At 33.6% G+C, this 21,049-nt stretch overlaps 3 protein-coding genes across 3 annotated transcripts; 1 reads left to right on the top strand and 2 right to left on the bottom strand.

Annotated features, from left to right (window-relative positions):
- Window positions 1-3,638: 3,638 nt before the first annotated feature.
- On the bottom strand, window positions 3,639-7,002 carry LOC108335067 (uncharacterized). Its single transcript, XM_017570999.2, has 7 exons — window positions 6,845-7,002; window positions 6,296-6,358; window positions 6,127-6,206; window positions 5,251-5,359; window positions 4,831-4,990; window positions 4,287-4,450; window positions 3,639-4,132 (listed from the first exon to the last, which is right to left on the bottom strand). The coding sequence occupies exons 1-7, from the start codon at window positions 6,845-6,847 to the stop codon at window positions 3,773-3,775; spliced, it is 939 nt and encodes a 312-aa protein (XP_017426488.1). The 5' UTR covers window positions 6,848-7,002; the 3' UTR covers window positions 3,639-3,772.
- Window positions 7,003-8,272: 1,270 nt separating this feature from the next.
- LOC108335692 (uncharacterized protein At1g26090, chloroplastic) lies at window positions 8,273-14,734 on the top strand. The gene is made up of 7 exons (XM_017571798.2): window positions 8,273-8,543; window positions 10,492-10,635; window positions 10,729-10,803; window positions 10,918-11,108; window positions 11,186-11,357; window positions 11,438-11,854; window positions 14,358-14,734. The coding sequence occupies exons 1-7, from the start codon at window positions 8,361-8,363 to the stop codon at window positions 14,487-14,489; spliced, it is 1,314 nt and encodes a 437-aa protein (XP_017427287.1). The 5' UTR covers window positions 8,273-8,360; the 3' UTR covers window positions 14,490-14,734.
- A 178-nt stretch (window positions 14,735-14,912) lies between these two features.
- Window positions 14,913-20,021, bottom strand: LOC108335691 (protein CHUP1, chloroplastic). Its single transcript, XM_017571797.2, has 9 exons — window positions 19,605-20,021; window positions 19,430-19,497; window positions 18,572-19,300; window positions 16,819-18,186; window positions 16,600-16,731; window positions 16,325-16,506; window positions 15,947-16,058; window positions 15,482-15,625; window positions 14,913-15,210 (listed from the first exon to the last, which is right to left on the bottom strand). Exons 1-9 carry the CDS (start codon window positions 19,687-19,689, stop codon window positions 15,109-15,111), a joined length of 2,922 nt encoding a protein of 973 aa, XP_017427286.1. The 5' UTR covers window positions 19,690-20,021; the 3' UTR covers window positions 14,913-15,108.
- Window positions 20,022-21,049: the final 1,028 nt, after the last annotated feature.

The following is a 21,049-nucleotide window of genomic DNA, read 5'->3' as shown; positions in this document are numbered from 1 at the left end:
CGATGTTGGTTTTCTGTCATCATCGCTTTCCTTTTGGCACAGATGCTGCATGTGTTCATTGACTGTGACAATGTTGTCTTTTGCTTTATTTTGGCTATTTTTTAATGACACTGTCTCACATGAGATTAACACTGTTATCTCAGACATGTAATTTGTCCTCATTCAAAACTGCGTTACGGGGAGAAACGAACACGCCCAACAACACTACTCCATCTAATTACGGATCACATTTTTATCACCAGTTGTCATAGTCATTGCCATACCCTTAATGGCCTTTGATTTTTGAGGTTACTATTTATTAATACGTAAAACATAAACTTTTATACATAATTAATTAACTTTGGCACTGAAAAAGAAGCAGTTGTAATAATAAAAATAATAATAATAGTCTCATTGAAATAACAACAATGAAAATATGCTAGTTGCAATGTTTGCTTGCGATTGTTACAGCTATCGATATGAGAATATATAAGCCGGTGGCACAAGCACCAGAAAAAATTATAAATATTTTCTTATTCAAGGTTTTGATGTCTATATACATTATTTCCTTGAAAACGATGAACTTTGTATAGTTTGTCACTGGTGCAAAGTTTCACGTGGCCAAGGTTGTTAAGATTCTAGTGCTTAAACCTTCTTTTGTCTTGGGGTCTTGAAAGTTGTCTCAAATCTTATTTGAATAAGCTTATGCGAATTTAACATGATTTGTATGGTGCCATCTTTGCATTTGTTTAGGTTTGTGCATACTCTTATTAGATCAGAACCCACTAGTAGATATAGATTAAAATCTTTTGTCTTTTTCATTATTTTTTAACAATGTTTTCTAACGTTAATTAATGACGTTGATTTTATTCAATGCTCTTGTGTTATATTAAACTATGAACAACACAAAAATAGAAACACTGAATTTTAATTGAATCCACACTTGCTAAATTGAGAATATATATATATATATATATACTTATTTAAATTGTATATGATTTAACATTCTTTAGATATTTATCATCACCATATATTTAAAATAAATTACAAGTTTTATCACTACTCAGAACATAAGTTGATGGAAACTAAATAAAGTATGCTTCACCAAACTAATATACAAAATCTCTTCACCTTGTATTTACTTAAACTAATGCAAGCACAAGTACACAAGTCTTTCCAATCAAAGTATACAAACCTTCTTTAGACTATATAAAAATTAAATGTTGTTTTAAAATAAAGTTTGCATTCTATAAGGTGGATATGAAATATATGTTCTTTTTGTTTTTGAAAATACTACTTCACAATTGTGAAGAGTTTACAATTAAGTTTTCTCTCTGTATCTTAGTCGCATAGAAGATTATTTATAGTAGTAGTAGCGGCTTTACACTTTTTGACATCCATCTTTAACATACTTGTTATATCTTTCCACTTTCTTGTTTGTCTAGTATGATTGTGCTTCCATATATAGGTGATGAAACACAATCATTAAAGACAGTGAGCTTTAAATAATATATTGTTAGAGTTTTTTTAGAAGATTATGACTTTATATTGACATCCTCTCCTTGAATTATGATGAAGTTGAAACACATTTCTTTAATTTTGAAGGTCTCTGCATTAAAATACCAAAAAGAAAATTCTCACATTTATAATATAATAGCTACTTATGTTAGCATCCTCACAAAATATTTATTCTAAGTCAATTATAAACATTAGACAATGTAACATCATGTGATCAATGCATGATGGTTTTTAGGTTTGATCTATGATGTACCTAGTGAATGACATTTTTAAGTTTAAGTGCAACACTCTAATTTTGGAATGTTATGAGTAAAAATTTAAAATTTTAAAAATCATAATACCATTACGGAAATTCAAGTTCAATAAGTCTTTACAATAAAAGAAAAATAAACCATAATTTGAATTTAATTACAAAATAAAACTCTAAAAAAATAGTTTATTTAAACAACTATAAATTCTCCAACTCTCTCTGGACTCTTTGCGCTATACAACATTTGAACTATCTGCATGATCATCTGCTCCCGTAATAAATGATCATCGTAAGTGGAAATCACAAATACAAACATAGGAGTGAACTAACTAAGAATCAATCATAAGTAGAATAGCATAACACATAAAGGCTAAACATTCATCCCAATAATAAACACACCAACAACTTAAACATGGTCATTCATCATCATCAGAAACCAGTGGTCTATTTCCCTCGTACCCTACCATACCATATATGTTCATCAAAACCAATCAGTTCGTTTGGTTTTGACAAAAACATTCTAAAAGACTAAAACTCTCAGGAAAACGAAACAATGTCAAGATTATGTCGTTGACAAAAACATTCTAAAAGAATAAAACTTAAAACACCAAAGAAAACATAAACAATGTTAAACGTTATTGCTCTAAAAAGGAAAAATCACAAGAAGCATTTACATTAGTCTAAAAAATACCATGAGTTAAAGTGTTACTTCATCCAATGATAAAGTTTTTACTCAACACTTGGTATCTTTAGAAGAAAAACTTAATTGTTAAACGCTATCTCAACGGTAGAAAATCAAAAAACATTTTGTTGTTCTGAGCAAACATTAAATGACATTAAATGTTCAACATTCAAAAACAACAAAAGTGATAAAGAAAAGACATATTTGCGGCAATGCTCAGAACAACAAAGTGTTTTTTTATTTTCTACCGTTGAGGTAGCGTTTAACAATTAAGTTTTTCTTCTAAAGATATCAAGTGTTGAGTAAAGATTTCATCCTTAAACGAAGTAATAGTTTAGTTCACGGTATCGTTTAGGTTGAGTAAACGTTTCTTGTGATTTTGTCTCTTTTTACAAATAGCGTTTAACATTATTTGTGTTTTCTTTAGTGTTTAAAGCTTTTGTCTTGTAAGGTGTTTTTGTCAATAACATCGTCTTAACATTGTTTTATTTTTCTAAAAGTTAAATGGAATATCTTTTCGGTATGATAAGTTTTAATATTAGTTTGTATATGTTTACAAATTACATGAAAAGTTTTAGTTTATGGTAGAGATTATTGATATCCAGTGTGAATTAGGCTTGTGACAAAGATTATTGGTATGTTTTGTTAAATATGTTTATCATTGGTATATGTACGTATTGTGAAATGTGATGAAAATATGTTGTAAAATTATGAGAAATATTGGGTGCAATATTCAGAATCATATAGGTTAAAAATATTGATTTGAATGTTTGATAAATTAATTTTAAAGTTATGTTCCAGTTATTATAATAGTATTTTATTTATTGCATATTGTATTAGTTGTCTTAAGTTTATTATTACCTTATTTGTTGTACGATTGATTGAAGGTATGTATCAACAATCATTGAATTTATCTTAATTAGATTTCAGTGATGAGTACATACCCTTAACTTTGTGAAACGGTGAGAGCTACATTATATTTTATTCTAATAATATTATTTATTCACAATAAGTCATTATCATAGTTTATTGTTAAAAGTCGTGTAATTGATTATGAATAGTAGAAGTATTAATACTCCAACGTTTGGCTTGAGACAATTCCTTTAATTACAGGTAAAAAATAAATGTAACTTATAATTTTTTTTTTCAATTGAACAAAATTACATAAAATATCAAACTATTCTTTCTTAGTCTGTAGAGGGGAGAGAATGATGAAAAATATGTTTCCGTTAACATATTCATAAATGGTTTACAACGGAAAACATAGTTCAAAATTAACACATGTAACTGCTATGTACAAATGACCATTGCCAAGTCCAATGTCACATACGTGTTTTAGCTTTCTAGCGCCTTACAGTCATTGAAGCTCCCTTTTTCTTGCCTGATATCATAGCAGCATGTGACCATGATGATGGCTTAAAGCCACCAGCTAGAAGACTGGAGGCTGAAGTTGCACAAATTTTTCTTCTTTTTGATTCTAGCTCTTGTTTTCTCTTATCAGACATAGAATAGCTAGACACTCCAGAGAAAATGGATTCGGCATTGATCACTGCCCTCTTGTCCTTCCTATTCTTTTCAAACTTTGTTGGAAACTTCACTCTTTTTGCTGTGGCAGAATCTTCTTCAGTAGCTGGTAGTAGTCTTATGCCAAGGCCTATTTTCTTGGAAGCATTCTCTTCTTCAGCAACTCTTTTCTTCTGACTCTGAGAAAATTGAAAAGTGTCAACCTATATTTCTTTTCTTTAGAGCAGGATTGAAATATTATTTACAAAAGAAACAATATACTGGTTCTGGTTAAAATGGAAAAGGAATAGAAAACTAAACTACAACAAATATCATGAGCCAAAGAGTACATACTCTAAGCCGGGCCCGTAGAGTCTTATTGAGAGCATAGTCATCTGAATGCCTGTTATCAGACTGCCTCTGGAGACGTACAAGCACTGGTTCAGATTCCTTCTTTTTCTTCAAGTCTTCTTCCTGGTGTTCAAGGCGGTAAAATGGATCTGCAAGCTTACCCCTTTCTGAAAGGAAAATTAAATATGAAGATAGTTAGCTAACTTTATCGACAACATTTCAGTTCGCTAAACATGGTCAAAGGCCAAAGGAAAATAAGGGTATAGCACTAGATTTAGAAGAGAAAAAATTCCATCCATTAAGATGGCCATTGGCCACTGGGTCTGACAGTATGCTCTCCCTGCTTCCGAAACAAAGTTGATGACTACATGCACTAACACATTCATGCTAGCGGAAGAAAACACATACTGCTAAAATGTTTTCACCAATACTGTAATACACAGCTTTACAACAGGAAGTCAATTCAAAAGTTTTGGCATCCTCAATATCAAAATCTTCATTTTAAGAAAACATATACTGCTAATTTTTCACTAATACTGTAACACACCTTCATCGGCAGGCAATTCAAAAGTTTCAGCATCTTCAATATCATAATCTTCAGTTTTTTTCTGGGCCCCACTAATAATGACATATTCACAATTCTTAGGATCAGTCTGAATGACGATCTCATGTTTGCAGCAAGCAGACTTCATAGAGAAGCTCCATATCTGAAGGACCAATAAACATTTATTAGATAGTTAACAAGAAAACTTAGGTGGAACATTACTAGATGAGGGATAAATAGTGCATAAGCAAACAAAAAGGTATAAGGCAATCAACACCCACATAATAGTGGCAAACTAAACAAAATATAACTATTCGTAAGATATATCAAGTCCACCCTTTAAATACCAAAATGATACAATTAATCACATCCACTGAAAAAATAATTTAAATTCAAATGCATTTGAAGTAAACCTTAACATACCTTTGTGGAGTAATAATTCCCAACTTGCTTTTTCTCTGCATTGAACCGAACACCCTTTGCAATCATTGAATTGCATCCTCCACACCATATATTATAAGGCATCTCAAATCTGAAAGTAGTTTAGCCAGATGATGTCAAATTAAATATTAAAGAAAAAAAATATCAACATGGTATCTTTAGCAAACCAATTTAAAAAGAGTTAAATGAATGAGAAATGCAACAACAATTTTTCCTAGCTTCCATAAACACCAGACCATTTAGGTATCTTGGATCTATCATACAAACTGATAAGTACCCGAACACTTGGAGAATCCACCCTTAAAAGCTAGATAATAAGGGGAGAGAAGCAACTACTTAAATACTCCGCCAAGCATCCCACCATACTCCTCATTATGGGATTTTGGGATCCCATCATAGCGAAGTTCATATCACAAGCTTCGTTGCAATCACAGCAGCCATCCTTGGTCCCCTTTCTGATATAGGAGGGATCTCACAGTTTTATAACCTTTGATTTTTGTGTCGAAAACTATTTTGAAAGCAAGCACTTACATAAACAAGAAAATTAAATCTGCATGAACATGTTCAAGCTTGTAATATTTTATACTGATTCAGTTCAATCAAAAGGCTTCATTAGAATATGCTCATAATTCATAGCATCAATACTTTCAATTCTGTTATTTTTACACTTTGTCCATGTGCTGAATAAAAGAATATACATCAAATACAACAAAGGCTCGTCATTCAAATTCAACTATCATTTCATTTTCCAGACTATAGAACTTCAAGAATGTAGTGGGACACATAATTGGGATCCCTTATTCACCAATGGCAAACAGTTAATATGACTAAATGGTTTCTTCAGCTACTTCTGATTACCTTATAATCAGGATACCCTGATCTAGTTTTCTCGCCCTCTCCCGCAAGGCATGCTGACCATGAAACTTGTTCAGCGAACCCTGAAAAGGTAGAAAGTTTATTAGTCTCTTGATACTAGACAACTGTTGAGTTACAGGAGAGCTTAATTAAACCTGTTATTTAAACATACCTGACTCGGTTCCCATTCTGGAGGATAGTAAAAGTTGTCTGCTCTAGCAGCCGCAAGCGAAGACTGTAACAATACAATCAGAGCAAATTTAGTATACCAGGAAATTAAGAAACACCAAATTGGCCAATACATAAGAAGCACCAAGAATCCCTCTTAAGCCGAAAAACAAAATTAAAACAGACAACCATTAAGCTACAAACCAATCAATTGTATTACGAAAGCAGAATCCATAGTTTTCTCAAGAAAAGCAGTTATATCAAACATTAATACACGTATATATTAGCCACAAACATGTTCTATCAGCCTACAGTTATCAATCCCCTTTTACAAAATTCGACCATGAAAAAGAACGATTTTCAATGTACAGATTGAATTGCTGCAATTAAAGGTTCTCAACACAACAAACAAGAACACAAATAAAGCAGTTTAATCCAAACAGAAGATACATAATTGAATCCAGAAATTAAGAAGCACGTAATAGAACAAACCCTAATTGTGATCGTATAACCATAAAACGTAAAAAAAGATTAAGAATAACAAAATTCGAACCATTGCTGCTTATCTTCTTCAGAGATTATGAAGCTTTTCCCGCGGAATCTAAGATTCTTCACTGATCAGAAAATTTCGATCGGAATAAAATTTGTCGTTCTAAAGTGTAGTTGTTAATAAATAGTATGGGTCCAATCTATCGGGTCGGGTGACGTGATTACCTGACCCGATTAACAATTTTTTTCGTCCAAAAGTCTCGTTTGATCCATTATATCCTTTCCTTTCATTAAAATCAAATGTACTTTTTGGAAAGAAAAAATAGTATTGTTTATTGTTTAGGACTAATTATAATTTTTCCTATTTTTTCAACAATTTTAATTTCTTAATTTTTAATTTTTAATTATATACAATATTAGACTCTAATTTTTTGTATAGTTTTTGTTTTATAATTTTTAATCATAAGCAATTTTGATAATTTTTTTAAAATTACACTATTAAATTAAATATAATAATAAATCATACAATTATTATTATTTTCAATATCATGCAATATATCGGAAGTATAACGTGATTCCTTAATTTTACTCATAATATTTGTTAGAGCATCTCATAGTATATAACTACTAAATAAAACATTAAAATTTGATAATACATAAGAGATAATTATGAAACATACATATTATTAATACAATTATCCGTCTCAATAATTATAAAAGCAATATGTATACTATACACACCAAAAAAAATCAAAAGAGTAAATTCTTAATACAACCAAGATAAAACTAAACAATTATTTTATCACATTTTATTATAATTATGACTACTATTTGAATCACATCCTTTTATTTATGATTTTACTAATATTATATGTTTATAATTAAATATTTACATTTTATTTTTGGTTCTATTTTAATATTTATTTCTAATATATTTCTATATGATTAGAATACATGTTAAATTATCAATTATTAAGTTTTCTAATTATATACTTATATTATATATTTGTATTATGTATACTCAAATTAAAATTAAAACTCTCACAACCTCGTTAATCTTTTTATGTATTTTTCTCCCTTCACTTCCACAATCTTTAACCACATCTCCACGACTTTTAAAATGACTATTTTATTCTTTCTCAAAATATTTTATGAATTGCTTATTTTAGAAATATCATTTTTCAAAAAAAAACTTTTATAATAGAATTTTTAGAATGAGTATTTAAAAATGAATGAAATACATTTTAAAATAAAACGTGTTTAGAAACCAACTTTCTTTTTTCTCTCTCTTTGCTAAGAACAAAGGTGTAGCAGCGGCTTGGTGGGGTGGTATATGAAGTGAAGGTATTCTACTTTTTTCTACTAATAGAGGCGCGGTTAGTAATAAGGGGCCTGCAGGAAGAAAAGCCTTTGTTAATTTGTTCATGCAGGCCAGGAGGCCCAAAGAAAGGGCCGAATAAGGACGGAAAACATTATGATGACATGTGTAAGAAGTAACCAGTGTTATATGTGAAGAATACATGTGTCTTGCTTGAGTACATGTTGGTTAGCGTGAGAAAGAACTGAGAAAATCCTAATCCATGGGCGCTGTTTCATCCTTCTCGTTTCCACCTCTTATCGGAACCTCAATTTCTCGTTCCTCAAAATCTCGTCTCGTCGTTGCGGCTTCCGAGGGCGGTGCCTCTTCCTCAGCCACCAAATTGCTCACTTTTCTCGGCAAAGGTGGCTCAGGCAAAACCACCGCCGCTATTCTCGCCGCCCAGGTACATTGTTCATCTTCAATTACGTTTACAAATTAAATTTCGTCTAACGTTTCCTTCTTTTTCCTGAACATTTTTGTTTCCTATCATCTCAATGTGCTTAGAGAAAAGAAAAAAAAAGGATTGATAGTTTTTTTTTCCTACTCCATTAGCATGCTTTTTTTTTTTCAATTTGATCTTAAAATGTTTAAAATTGTTTTTTTAATAAATTAATATAATATTTTTATAAAATTCATTTCACTTAAGTTATTCATGTAACTTGTTACTGTCACAGAATTACATTTACTGATTTTTTTTCTTAAAAAGTGAGATGGAATTGAAAAAAAAAAAAGGATTCAAATGCTATTAAACCAAAACATAAATATTTTTGACATGTGCATGAGCAGAGTGTTTGTTAACAAGCTAGAGAGGAAGAATTATATTTTTCTACTTTATCAAAACGGTTCGCATCTTCAGATTGTACATTGCAATTCTTTTACACGGGAATGTGTTTTTGCACATTCGTTTATGCGAGTTTGTGAGCCTGAACATTGAGAAGAAAAATGAACAAAAAGATGAATTAAGGTGTGTTGGAACATGGAAGCGTGTCTACTGAGCTTATTTGAAGTTAAGAGAACAACTTATGATTTATATAAGCTCTTTTTCGCGCAATAAGTTTTTCTCTAAGCTTTTAAAAATAAGTGCGGTTTTTTGGCTAACATAACGGCATAGGGTCAATAAACGTCATACTTAAATTTATGGCATAGTCTCTCATGTGATAAAAATTTACGCAAAAAAGTTATCCCTATTGCCGGTAAGACTTACTTTTCACACTATTTATGATTCCTTTTTGTTTTTAACTTTAGTTAAGTTCGTGTAGATGTTCCAATAAGGCAAGTTTCACGTCTTTGATAATTTAAAAGGGTTCAAAATAGTGTGCCAAAATTGAAAATGTTCACTGTTTTTGGATGGTATCATTGATCCAATTTAATGGTCTGGTTGGTGGAGGAGAGAGAAATAGAGAGGATGGAAATAAAACAAGGATGAAAGCGCATGAGTGATAACTAAAATGAAAATTAAAGTTGTTTGGTTGAGGAATATAACAAAGGAATAAGTAGAGAGATCCAAGATGAATGTATAAATGAGAAATAGAGTTAAAAAGTACTGGTGGGTCCGACAATTTTGAAAACATATTTCCACTCTACAGAATTCCCTAAATAATTTTCATTATTTTCCCCTCTAATTTCGTGCCAATCAAATACTGGCTGAAAGATAAAGGACTAAAACAAATTGGAGTAAAAAGAGAAAGGATCAAAATTATATTTTAGCATACATATGAATTCCAATTGACATTAAAAGTGTGTTAAAATGTGTTTCAATTCCTGTTAAATGGGTACTTGTAGAAGTTCTTCCTGTGCTGTCTGTGCCTTTTAATAAAGCTGGGATTTTAATTTTTAGCTTCTAATACTGTAAAATGTTAGTCTACAGTATGACTTTTTGCAATGGAAGACCTTTCTAAATTGCTCTTGTGGTTTCAAAAATAGCACTTCTATGCCACGTTCCAATCTAGGAATACGGTCATTAGTGAAGTTTATTGTGGACTCTATCAGGAACCTTGTGTTACTTTTCCACCTTCTCTTCACATTTTCCTATTTCTTGGAGAAGCCACATAACCTAATGTCTGAGAAAATGTTGTCTCCATTTCTTGTTTACACATAATTTGAAAATGTCATTTTGTTTTCTCTTTGTTTCCTATTTTAAGAGATTTGTATAGAAAACAGTTTAAAAAACAGACATTATGTTTTCGATATTTCAAACTGGGAACAAAATATAAAAATGTATCTCAAACTAAGTAGACTCCTACTTTCTTTTCCAAAATGTATACTGATAGAAGTCGTAGTTATCCAAGTTCGTCCTTGGAAAAGTAATTAATCTACATTTTAATTTTTTATTTCATGTACCTTTGTTTCAGCATTATGCTTTGGCTGGGTTGAATACATGTTTGGTCATACATGGCCAAGACACCACTGCTGACTACCTTCTCAACTGTAAGATTGGAACTTCCCATATCGCCTGCAGCAAGAACCTTTCTGCCATTAGGTTGGAAACAACCAAAGTGTGTATTGCTTTTTCCTTTGCCTTCTGATCAATAAATCACAGTATATACTTTTACTTTGTATCTAAAGAATATGTATATCTGTAACTGCAGATGCTTCTTGAACCTTTAAAACTTCTGAAGCAAGCAGATGCCCAACTTAATATGACTCAGGGCACACTTGGAGGGGTGGGTACGTAATATGTTTTCAATATCATATTTTATCCATATTTGCAATGGATGCATTCCTTCATCCAACTTTTACAGAAGGGTTATATCCACTTTTCTCTGTCATATAATCAGATTGTTGGAGAAGAGCTTGGCATCCTGCCTGGGATGGACTCCATCCTTTTGGTACTTGCTCTTGAGAGACTTGTGGGGTTTTTGGGGATTGCTGCATCAAAGAGTCAAAAGGATAAATTTGATTTAATAATATATGATGGTATCAACAGTGAGGAAACCCTGCGAATCATAGGTGGAAGCAGTAAAGCAAGGTTATTGGAATTGCCACATTCTTGAACTCACATGCACACTCTTATCATTATCTTTGGTTTGATATTGTGATTTTCAGATTGTACTTGAAATATCTCCGCACCTTGGCTGAGAAAACTGAACTTGGGAGATTAGCTGCTCCTTCACTACTGAGACTTGTGGATGAGGCCATGATAATAAGTAGCAGCAGATCTTATTTTAATGGGAAAATGAGTTCAGAAATTTGGGACACTTTGGATCAAATACTGGAGGTAAGAGTAAACATCATTTTAACATAATCATACCTTTCGCTCAAAACTGTAATTTTCTTTGTTGATTGTGTGTTGCCCAGAGAGGATCTTCTGCATTCTTAAACCCACATAAATTTGGTTGCTTACTTGTGATGGATCCAAACTGTCCAACATCAATCAATTCTGCATTGCGATATTGGGGATGTACTATTCAGGCTGGTGCTCAGGTTTCTGGTGCTTTCGGAATCACCTCTCAGCAAGAAAATTTAGAAATATTGGAAAGAGCAAAGAAAGAATTTTCTCCTTTGCCTTCTGCTTTCATTTCAAGATTGTTGATGAATAATCCTATAGATTGGAGCAGAGTTCTAGTGGATACAGACAATGAAGATGCTAGGCATCTTCTTAATTCACTAACAAGTCAAGTTGTTATGCCATCTCCAGTTAGATTTGATGTAAAAAGAAGATCGGTTACTCTCTTCATGCCAGGTTTTGACAAATCAGATATCAAGCTGTACCAAGTATGTAATGTCCTTCTCTTTTTATGATTTTCTTAAACCATGATATTGGTGACACTCCTTTTGAAAGAATTTAAGAGAGCAAAATTGTGTTAGGAGTTTGCTTTAAGACTCCACGTCTGTTTTCTGTTTTTTATTTATTTCACTTTTTAAAGAATTATTTCAGTTTCAAGCAGTTAGGAGGAGTTACTTAAAGAGTTGGGAGAGAAACTAAAATTTTATTATTACTATTCTCTTAACCCTAATACATCATACTACCCTATTTATAAGGGATATTAGTTCAACATACAAAGGAGAAACAGAAGGCTCCTAAAAAGCCTATTAGAAAAATACATTACATTTCAACACTCTCCCTTAAGCATATAGATCATATGCACCAAGCTTGGAACATATAAATTGAATTTTAGGCCCCCTTAGAGATTTGGTCAGAATGTCTCCGAGTTGTTCATTAGAGTTGACAAACTCAGTAACAAGTTCCTTGGACAACATCTTCTTTCTAATAAAATGACAGTCAATTTCTGTGTTTTGTTCTCTCATGAAACATTGGATTGGAGGCAATATGAAGGGCTGCTTGGTTGTCATAGTGCAGTTTCAACTACTCATTTTCACAAAATTTGAATTCTTGAAGTTGTCTGATCCACAAAAGTTCGCATGTAGTTAAAGTCATAGATCGGTATTCAACTTCAACACTAAATCGAGCAACAACACTTTGTTTCTAACTTTGTCAAGATACAAGGTTCCCTCCAAGTAAAACACAGTAATCATGTAGTAGATCTTCGATCAATTGGACAACCAGTCCAATCTGCATCTCAATATCCTTCGATCTGAGTGCTTCCCTTGTTCTCATACAACAATCCTTGTCCTGGATTTCCTTTTACGTATTTGAGAATGCAAATCACTGCATTCCGATGGTCAACATGTGGATTTTGCATAAATTGACTGATGTAAAATTCCTTGGGAATATAAGAATGAAGAAAACATTGTAGAAAAAAATTCCTTAGCATTATCACTGTGAAGGATTTTAATTGTCTTCCCAAATTGGTTCTTAATTTCATTAAAAAAGGACATAAATATGGACAAAAGTTTAGATCTCTCTTTCATTAAATAAACCCAAGTACATTAAGAGAATTCATCAATGAAGGTTACAAAATAATTAAACCAAAAGAAGTAACACGACTTGGTCTCCAAATATCAGTGTGAATAGTTGAGAAAGGAAAGGAAGATCTAACATGTTTTCTTAACTGACAAGACTCACGATCTAAGACTTGAATGTTCTTGAGACTCGGAACCATCATCTTCAACTTGGACAAACTTGGATGGTCCAAATGATCATGCAAAAATTTTGGGGATGAAGTTGTAAAACAGAAAACTAAAGAGCTAGGTTTTAAGAAATAAAGTTCTCAAGACTCATGTCCTTCTCCAATCAGACCCGTACCATGTTCCTGTATAACAAAGGGAACATTAGTAAAGGTTACAGAACAATTTAAGGAACGAGTCAATTGACTCGAGGAGATTAAATTGTAAGGACAATGAGGAATATACAAAACAAAATTTAAATTTAGTGAAGGAGATAATGAAACTCTGCCAATTCCCTTAGATGCCACTTTGGATCCATTGGCAACGGTAATGAAATGAGGGATTTTCGGAGATGACATGGAAGAAAATGAAGGAATGTTAACAGAGATATGGTCTGAGGCACCTTAGTCAAGGATCCATGAACTATGACCTTCCACGGATTGAGATATGTAGGCAATTGACACATTGGACATGGAGGAGGATTGACCAGGATTAGAAGATTTTCCAGACTTATACCTCAAAATTCTTGGTACTCTTCATTTGAAATTCTGAATTCTAGATCATCAAATTTAGAAACATGAGCAGTTTTGTCTAGATATCCATGTAAGACATAACATTTCTCTCAAGTATGGCCTATTTTCTTACAATATGTGCATTGAGGATGCATACTACGACCACCATCTCCTCCTCGATTGCTTCTGTCTCCTTCTCTTCCTTGTGGTGCTACCATAGCTGATGTTTCAATACCATCAATTGAATTTTCATCTTTAGTCACAGATTTTAAATTATAATGTGTGTCAATTTGGGAAATTGATTATTACTGTAAATAGGCTTTTAATTGTCTTGATTATGCATCTACTATTTGTTTAAACCTTTAACCTTCTACATTCAGCAAGGTTTTGGTCAACTCCCTGGTAGATAAATTATGAATTTTGTATAATAGATGATGGAATTACATCTTGAGTTGTGCACATTTCATTAAATATCAATTGATATATTTTTAACTTTAATGTTTTGATTGAAATGGATAGCTTGAATCATACGGTTGTATTGAATGTTGATGTTTGACAAATCTCATACAGTGTTATATTCCGCTTCCCTTTCTATCACAAATTCTGCTCTTTACTATGGTACAAGTTTGTGCATAACTTAATTGAGAAGCTGATTGCTTTTTCTGTCTGTCTGTCTCCCTTAAAAATGCCAAATGCAGTATAGGGGAGGATCTGAGCTGTTGGTAGAAGCAGGAGACCAAAGACGTGTCATTCCTTTGCCTCCAGAAATTCAAGGAAAGGTTGGCGGAGCCAAATTTGAGGAGAGAAGTGTTGTTATTACTTTGCTGTGACTTTATTATTCTTTTTTATTTTTCCTCCTTTATGCATGCTGATAATTATCAGTGTTTGGAGAAGGCTTTTATGTAAACAATATGTGAAATGGGGAGGTAGCCCCATTACAGCAGAGACAATTCTTAGACATTTTTTGCATGACTTGCTTTTATTCAGTGATCATGCAATGGAACAGGAATAGGATATTATTGCTTGTTATACATCAACACCATATATGTTTGGAGAATGCTTATATTCTTGTTTATGCTGGTGTATGAAGGGTCTTTTTTCCCGCTTTGCAATTTACTTGTAATTATAGGCCTCGAACTGTCCACTCAGAATAATCTCGTGGAGCTCATTGTGTGGCTGCCAGACCTAAGCATTTGATGACAGTATTGAATATTGTTCAGTTGAATTTCATATTGTACGGTAAAACCTGAAAGTAGGCAGAGGTAGGGATCATGTTGGGGTTCAATTTGTCAATTACAATATGATTCTCGTATCATCTTTGTGTAGGATCCAACATATATAAGCTATGCAAATTGAAGTAAAATGAAATATACAGCTGAAAAGGCAACGTATATATGAGAGATACAGCTACAAAGGAAAAAAAAAAGAGAAAAACTTCTTATGGATATTCTACATGTCTGGTTTGTTATCTTCGCTGGCCTGAGAGTTTTGAATGCGGCTCCTCAGGTCTTCAAAAGCCTTCATACTCTCTGCATCGAAGCCTCCTGCAAACTGAAAAGAGTTCCACGCGATCATTAGTGTTATTCTGGCTATTTATGAAATTTTCACCTTTTACGCATTTCACAAGCATCCATATTAAAATATCTGTTTCAAACGTATGCAAATTCATTTATTAAACGTGTTACTGGAGTTGCTTTTATGCTAGCAACTTTTTAGTCACATTTTTTTTCCAGCAGAACATTTTAATGGCATTTTTAATGACTTTAAAGATGTAACACAAGCTTACCAAAAAATGCAATGGAATAGTACGTGTTTAATTTACCTGATGGACACGGAAAGCGAAACGCACGCCTTGAAGAATCAAAAACTCTCTAGCCGGTTCTTTTTCTGGACCAGATAATGCATCAAGTTCAGATGCAACACGTTTCATATACTTCCGTGCAAGTTGTACAGAAGAAAGCTTGATCTGCATTGGAAGTGTTAAACAAAGACCATGTTAGTTGCATCATCCTTGCAACGTTACAATGATCCGAGGCATACACTAGTGAGTGTAAATTCTAAGGCTCTTCGTACGACTCTATCATCCACCATGTTTCAATATTACATTGATGAAACCTTTAAGCATTAACTATTTGTCACAAGTTTTTTTTCCATTTTCTTTTTACTCAATAGCGATAGCATACTGGTAATACTGCCATGATATTTAATATTGTATTCAGAACAGTTAAAGAAAGAAAGCAACACTTGGATGAACCAAAACACAGTTTTATTTGTTTTAGAAGCATACCTTGCCTACAACTCCCGAATCCAATAGCCAGTTTACTGGGATTCCAAATTCTTTGTACCGTGAAATAGCCATATCTCTCGTCCGCAAGAGTGCGTATACGCTTTGCTCCACTCTGGAAAGAAAAACATAGCAGATATAAAGAAATGAGTAGATGAAAAGAGAAGTAAGGGTGTAGCTGTAGAGAACTACAAGAAACCTGACATAATAAGGTCATGTTCAACATTTTTGCGTCTTGAAATTATGAATCTACAGCCTTAAAGCATATATATGAAAGTTATTTAAAAAGACCTAGCTGTATGGATTGTGTTATTAACCTGTGAACTAGATATCCACCAATGGTAATCAAGAGAAAAATACATAGAAGCAAAGGATGCATACTTTTCAAGCAATGAATACATTTTCTTCAGGGCAGCTTCACATGGTAGATTGGGATCATCAATGAATGTGGAGACTCGGTTCTCCAACTTGATCAAATCCTGATATTCAAAAGCTGCCTCCCTTAGTGCATCTGCTTTCCCTTCGGGCCAGTCAAAGTGCTTGAGGACGGCTCGTTCATCAACCTTGCATAACGAATAAAATGAGATGATAATTTTTCTAAGGAAAACAAAATGAAGAGGTTTCTCATAAAGTTACACTTAGGAATATGCAAATACCAGGAAGGACAGTTCCTCATCTAGCCAGTTCACAAAGGCCACCAAGTCATTAATATCTGAGAAGGAGGCTGCTCGAACTTCAGCTGCCAAGGACATGACAAAATCACCTTGTGTTTCTACGTCAGCTTTCACCTGATTGTTTCACAAACGAGAAAGTTATGCCTTTAGCTGAAAAATGAGAAAAAAAAAATAGCAAAATGGATGGAAGATTCAACATACAGCTAGGAGGAATGATGATCTATTCTCAATTTCCCCAATCATGTTGCTCCTAGCATCAGATGCATTACTTGTTGTAGAAACTAAAAGTGTTGAAGTATCTTTCTTTGCCTCCCTCTTCATCAATGACTGATAAAATTCAACTAGCTCTGGAGCTCTGTGGACTTTGTCACCATCCATTCCCCCTCTTGATAGGCTTCCTGGGGGAGGAGGAGGTGGAGGTGGTCCACCTGGCGGTGGTGGTGGCCGTGGAGCCCCTGGAGGAGGAGGAGGAATTGGTGGAGCAGATGGCACTCCATTGGCAGGATTTGCATTTGTGGTAGCAGCAGCAGCACCAGATGGCTTAGGAGGAGGCCTAGGCACCCTAGTAGGCCTTTTCTCAATGTGAGCAAGCTTCATCTTGCTGATGGTTTGATCATCAACATTCTTCCCTTCTTCGGATTGATCATTTGGAGTGCCAGAAACAAATGGTTTCTCCTTAATTTGGGTAAGCTTTGGTGGCAAAGATATAGTATTTCCTCTTTCAGCCTTGGTCATATTCAAACCTGAATTGTCACCAAACTTCTGCACTCTTGCTTTCTCTGCTTTTTCTTTTATATGTTTTTCCCTTGCCAAGGCCAACTTGTGGCGATCTTTATACGCAGGGTACTTCTCATCCATGGATCCATCCACTGACTTAGACATCAATTGGAATGAAGCAGAAACTGAATTCAAGGAATCACTGGATGGAACTTTTCTCATGTCAGTTGGAGTTTCAGGAGAATCAATAGGTTCCTGATCCCTGAGCCCAAAGCTGGTGATAGATACACTATCTCCAGCATTCCTTATCATTAAGGATTCTAGTGGACCCCTTGGTTTCACAGTTGTACTCATTCTCCTTGGAGAACCTCCTGAAAAGGATCTTGAAGGTGATGAAAGAGCACTGGAATCATCTTTGCTTTTACCCCATTTCTTAAACTTTTGGATTAGATTAGTTTTCTTGCTAAGAGTACTGTACTTGCTAGTAGAGCTATCAATGGAAGCATTGTCAAAATCTTCACTTCCTGGTGAAGAAGGATGGGAGAAATTGCTTTCGAGATCTGTGTCCCCTTGTCCACGTTCTGATCCAGCATATTCTAACATCAGTTGCTTAGCTTTCTCTTGTGATTTCGGGCTAAGACTCTTGCTGAGATCACGGGCTGATACTTTCCCTTGCGGTGTCTGGTAATTTCTTAGCTCATATCTCAAACATGCATTAACCCAACGAAGGTACACAAGCTCTTCAACCTCACTGAACCTGTTCATCTGCAGCCCTTCCACTTGCTTTAGCAGGTCTTCATTTGCATGCCTCAGGTTACTCACCTCCTCTTTTGCCTTCGCAACCATTTCAGTCTGCAGTCAAAGCTTCTTGATATGAATCACACTCGTTGCTTTTACATACACACTTGTTGAACACTAATACATCACAATTAAACTATAAACTTTAAGTGAGTACTTGAATTAGATAAATAATTTATTGGTTAATGTTCAGTTTGGCTGTTTCTATTTGATATCAGTGAAGTTCTTATGTGCTTTCAACCAGCAGTTTTAATCAAGGGTACCTAAATGTTCATTTATTGGTAACATGATGCCAAAAATTGACTAAAAAATTTACACTTCTGGGTGATTCAAAACTTCAAAAGTCTCCTGTTTTGGTTATAATAAATTATCAAAATTTGGTTTCATGAATCTGTTCAACTCAATGATCAAGAAAAGAGGTCCACTCAGGGATTCTGACCTCTGTCATATTGGAGAGCTCAGCCACTTTAGATTCAGCAGCATCGAGTTTAACTGTCAACTCTCGCTTTTCATGTTGAAGTTCTTTGTTTCTTCTCTTAAGCTCCACCACTGCAACCTCTAGGTCATTCACAGCTTTCAGTTTCTTTCCAAGTTCAGCATCTTTTCTGGCAGCCTCTTCTTCTCTAACCTGCAGACCCAAAACTTGTTGTTTAAGCAACAACAACTGGCCTTTTGTTTGGTTAGCCTCAAGCTGTATCTGCCTCTGTAGCTCCTTGATCTTGTTTCTAGCCACCTCAAGTTCTCTCTTGGCTGAAGCTCCTTGTGTGAGTTCTTCTTGGAGCTTCTTTCTCTCTGCCTGCAAGGAATTAATTGTGATATTAAGCATGTCTATTTCTACAGTCTTAATTTTCAGTTGCCTCTGCAACTCCACGATGTCTGATTCCTGCTCCTTCAGACCATAGTACTCAAGCAATTCTCCTTCAAGTTTCACTTCCCTCTCCTCCAATTCCTTCACTAGCTGTCGCAATCTCTCAAGTTCACTTTCGTTGTTTGCCATCTCAATTTCATAAACTCTGTCTTTCTCATCCTTATCTGGTGGTAATGGAAACTCAATCTCCCCAGACAGAAGATCTTCAAATTCTGGTAGAATATCATCTTCAAAGTCATTTGCTCGATTTATTATGCTGCTAATTAACTTAACCTCCTCTTTCTCCTCTTCCTCCTCCCTCTGCAACACACCAAACAACTTTCATTTACACAAATGACATCAAAATCAGAAAAACACAAATTTGCCAAACAAATACTCATGGCTCTGAACAAGACCAAAACTTTATCAAATTCAGTTTGCCGAACTCACTTCTTTATCTTGGAGTGCATCATTAAATCTTGTGACACGCTCTTCTTCTGTGCCCTCATCTTTATGTCCTGAGTCAAAATGAGGATGAAATTGAATTACCAGAATTTCATTTCTTGACAAATGAAAATTTGGAAAAGAAAAATGTCAAAAAGAGATTATCTACAAGTACAAGTACCTGGATTTGAGCTTCTGACATTCAGCTGCTTAACAGTAAAAGCTGCAAGAGAAGCAGCAACTATGAGTCCTAACCTGACTATCATGAAGCTTTAGGTGATGTAAATTTTTCTAATTTTGCATTTCTTCACAGACAGCAATTTCCAGAACCACCCTCCACCCATTTCCTAAAACCGCCGCCATAACAGATTGCTCCGACCAGAAGTTGGAAGAGTTAAAGACAGAAACAACAGCTAAGCAAACCCCATGTCAGGAAACTTACTTTATCTGCAAACTCATTGGAAAGTATTTCCCACACAATTGACTTTATCATCTTATCAGGTTTATGGAACTTTCTGTCAGAAACAACAGCAGCCACCAATAACTAGAGGCCAGCCATTTTCCCAAGAGATTGATATATTAATTTGTCACCAAATTTCGCTCAAGAGAATATTAACAGTTAAAACCAGCCAGAAGGGAGGAACAAGAGTGACAAGGACCAGTGACAGTAATAAAACTGGAACAAAGACATGTTTCCCCACTGTCTTTGTTCATTCTGGTCCTTTAATAATACCTTGTCTCTTCTCTCTTATTTAAGGTGGTTAGGCGTTGCTACCGTTTATATCCAAAACCATATCTACCTATATGTTCGAGCCACATTTAAATATCATGTAGGAAAATAAATGTTTTATGAAAGAATAAAAAGAGGGTCTACGATATATTAACAACTTTTTGATACGTCTCATTATTATTTCATTGATTCATTTAAATTTATTTTCAAAAGCAAATCAATCATGAATCATCATGTGGTGTAAAAAATTGTCAACAAAAATTTTTAAAAAAACATTTTCTTAAAAGGAGATCATAATTTTTTTCTCCAAATTTTGAAACCAATTTGGATTTTTTTTTTCTGAATTTTTTGTATTGATTTTTTTTACGTCTTCAAAATATAATAATAGATGCTGATTTTTTATAATTTGAAATATATTAATTTTTTTTATTATATCAACACCAATATATTTGAAGGCTCAACAGAAAAATAAAATTAAAAAAATTAAGAGAATTCTTTTTTCTGAAGAATCCGTGATACTTATTAGTAAATATGAATTTTGATTTGATGACCATCTATATATAAATAAACAGGTAAATAAAGGTTATTGTAAATTTTATTGACGCAATACTTAAATTATGATTTTGTATTATTTTTATTTGTCTTATTTTTTTTATAATTGAACAAATATTGGTTTTTGTCTAGGTCTTCTTGGGCTTCCAATATTTTTCTTTCGAAAATGTTGGGAAAAACAAATAATAATGATTTTACGAAAGAAAATTCTCAAAGGATACCTTTAGTGGACCCACAAAGAAAATTGCTTGATGAAAGAAGGTTTGCATTTGTCTTACTAATACGAGTAAAAGTTTTATGGACAAATAGGTCCAATCAATATTTAGATTTTTGAAAAAATTAAA

The sequence above is a fragment of the Vigna angularis genome, chromosome 10, assembly GCF_016808095.1.
Source record: "Vigna angularis cultivar LongXiaoDou No.4 chromosome 10, ASM1680809v1, whole genome shotgun sequence".
NCBI classification, from domain to species: domain Eukaryota; kingdom Viridiplantae; phylum Streptophyta; class Magnoliopsida; order Fabales; family Fabaceae; genus Vigna; species Vigna angularis.
This window is presented reverse-complemented; position numbering and strand designations above follow the sequence as displayed.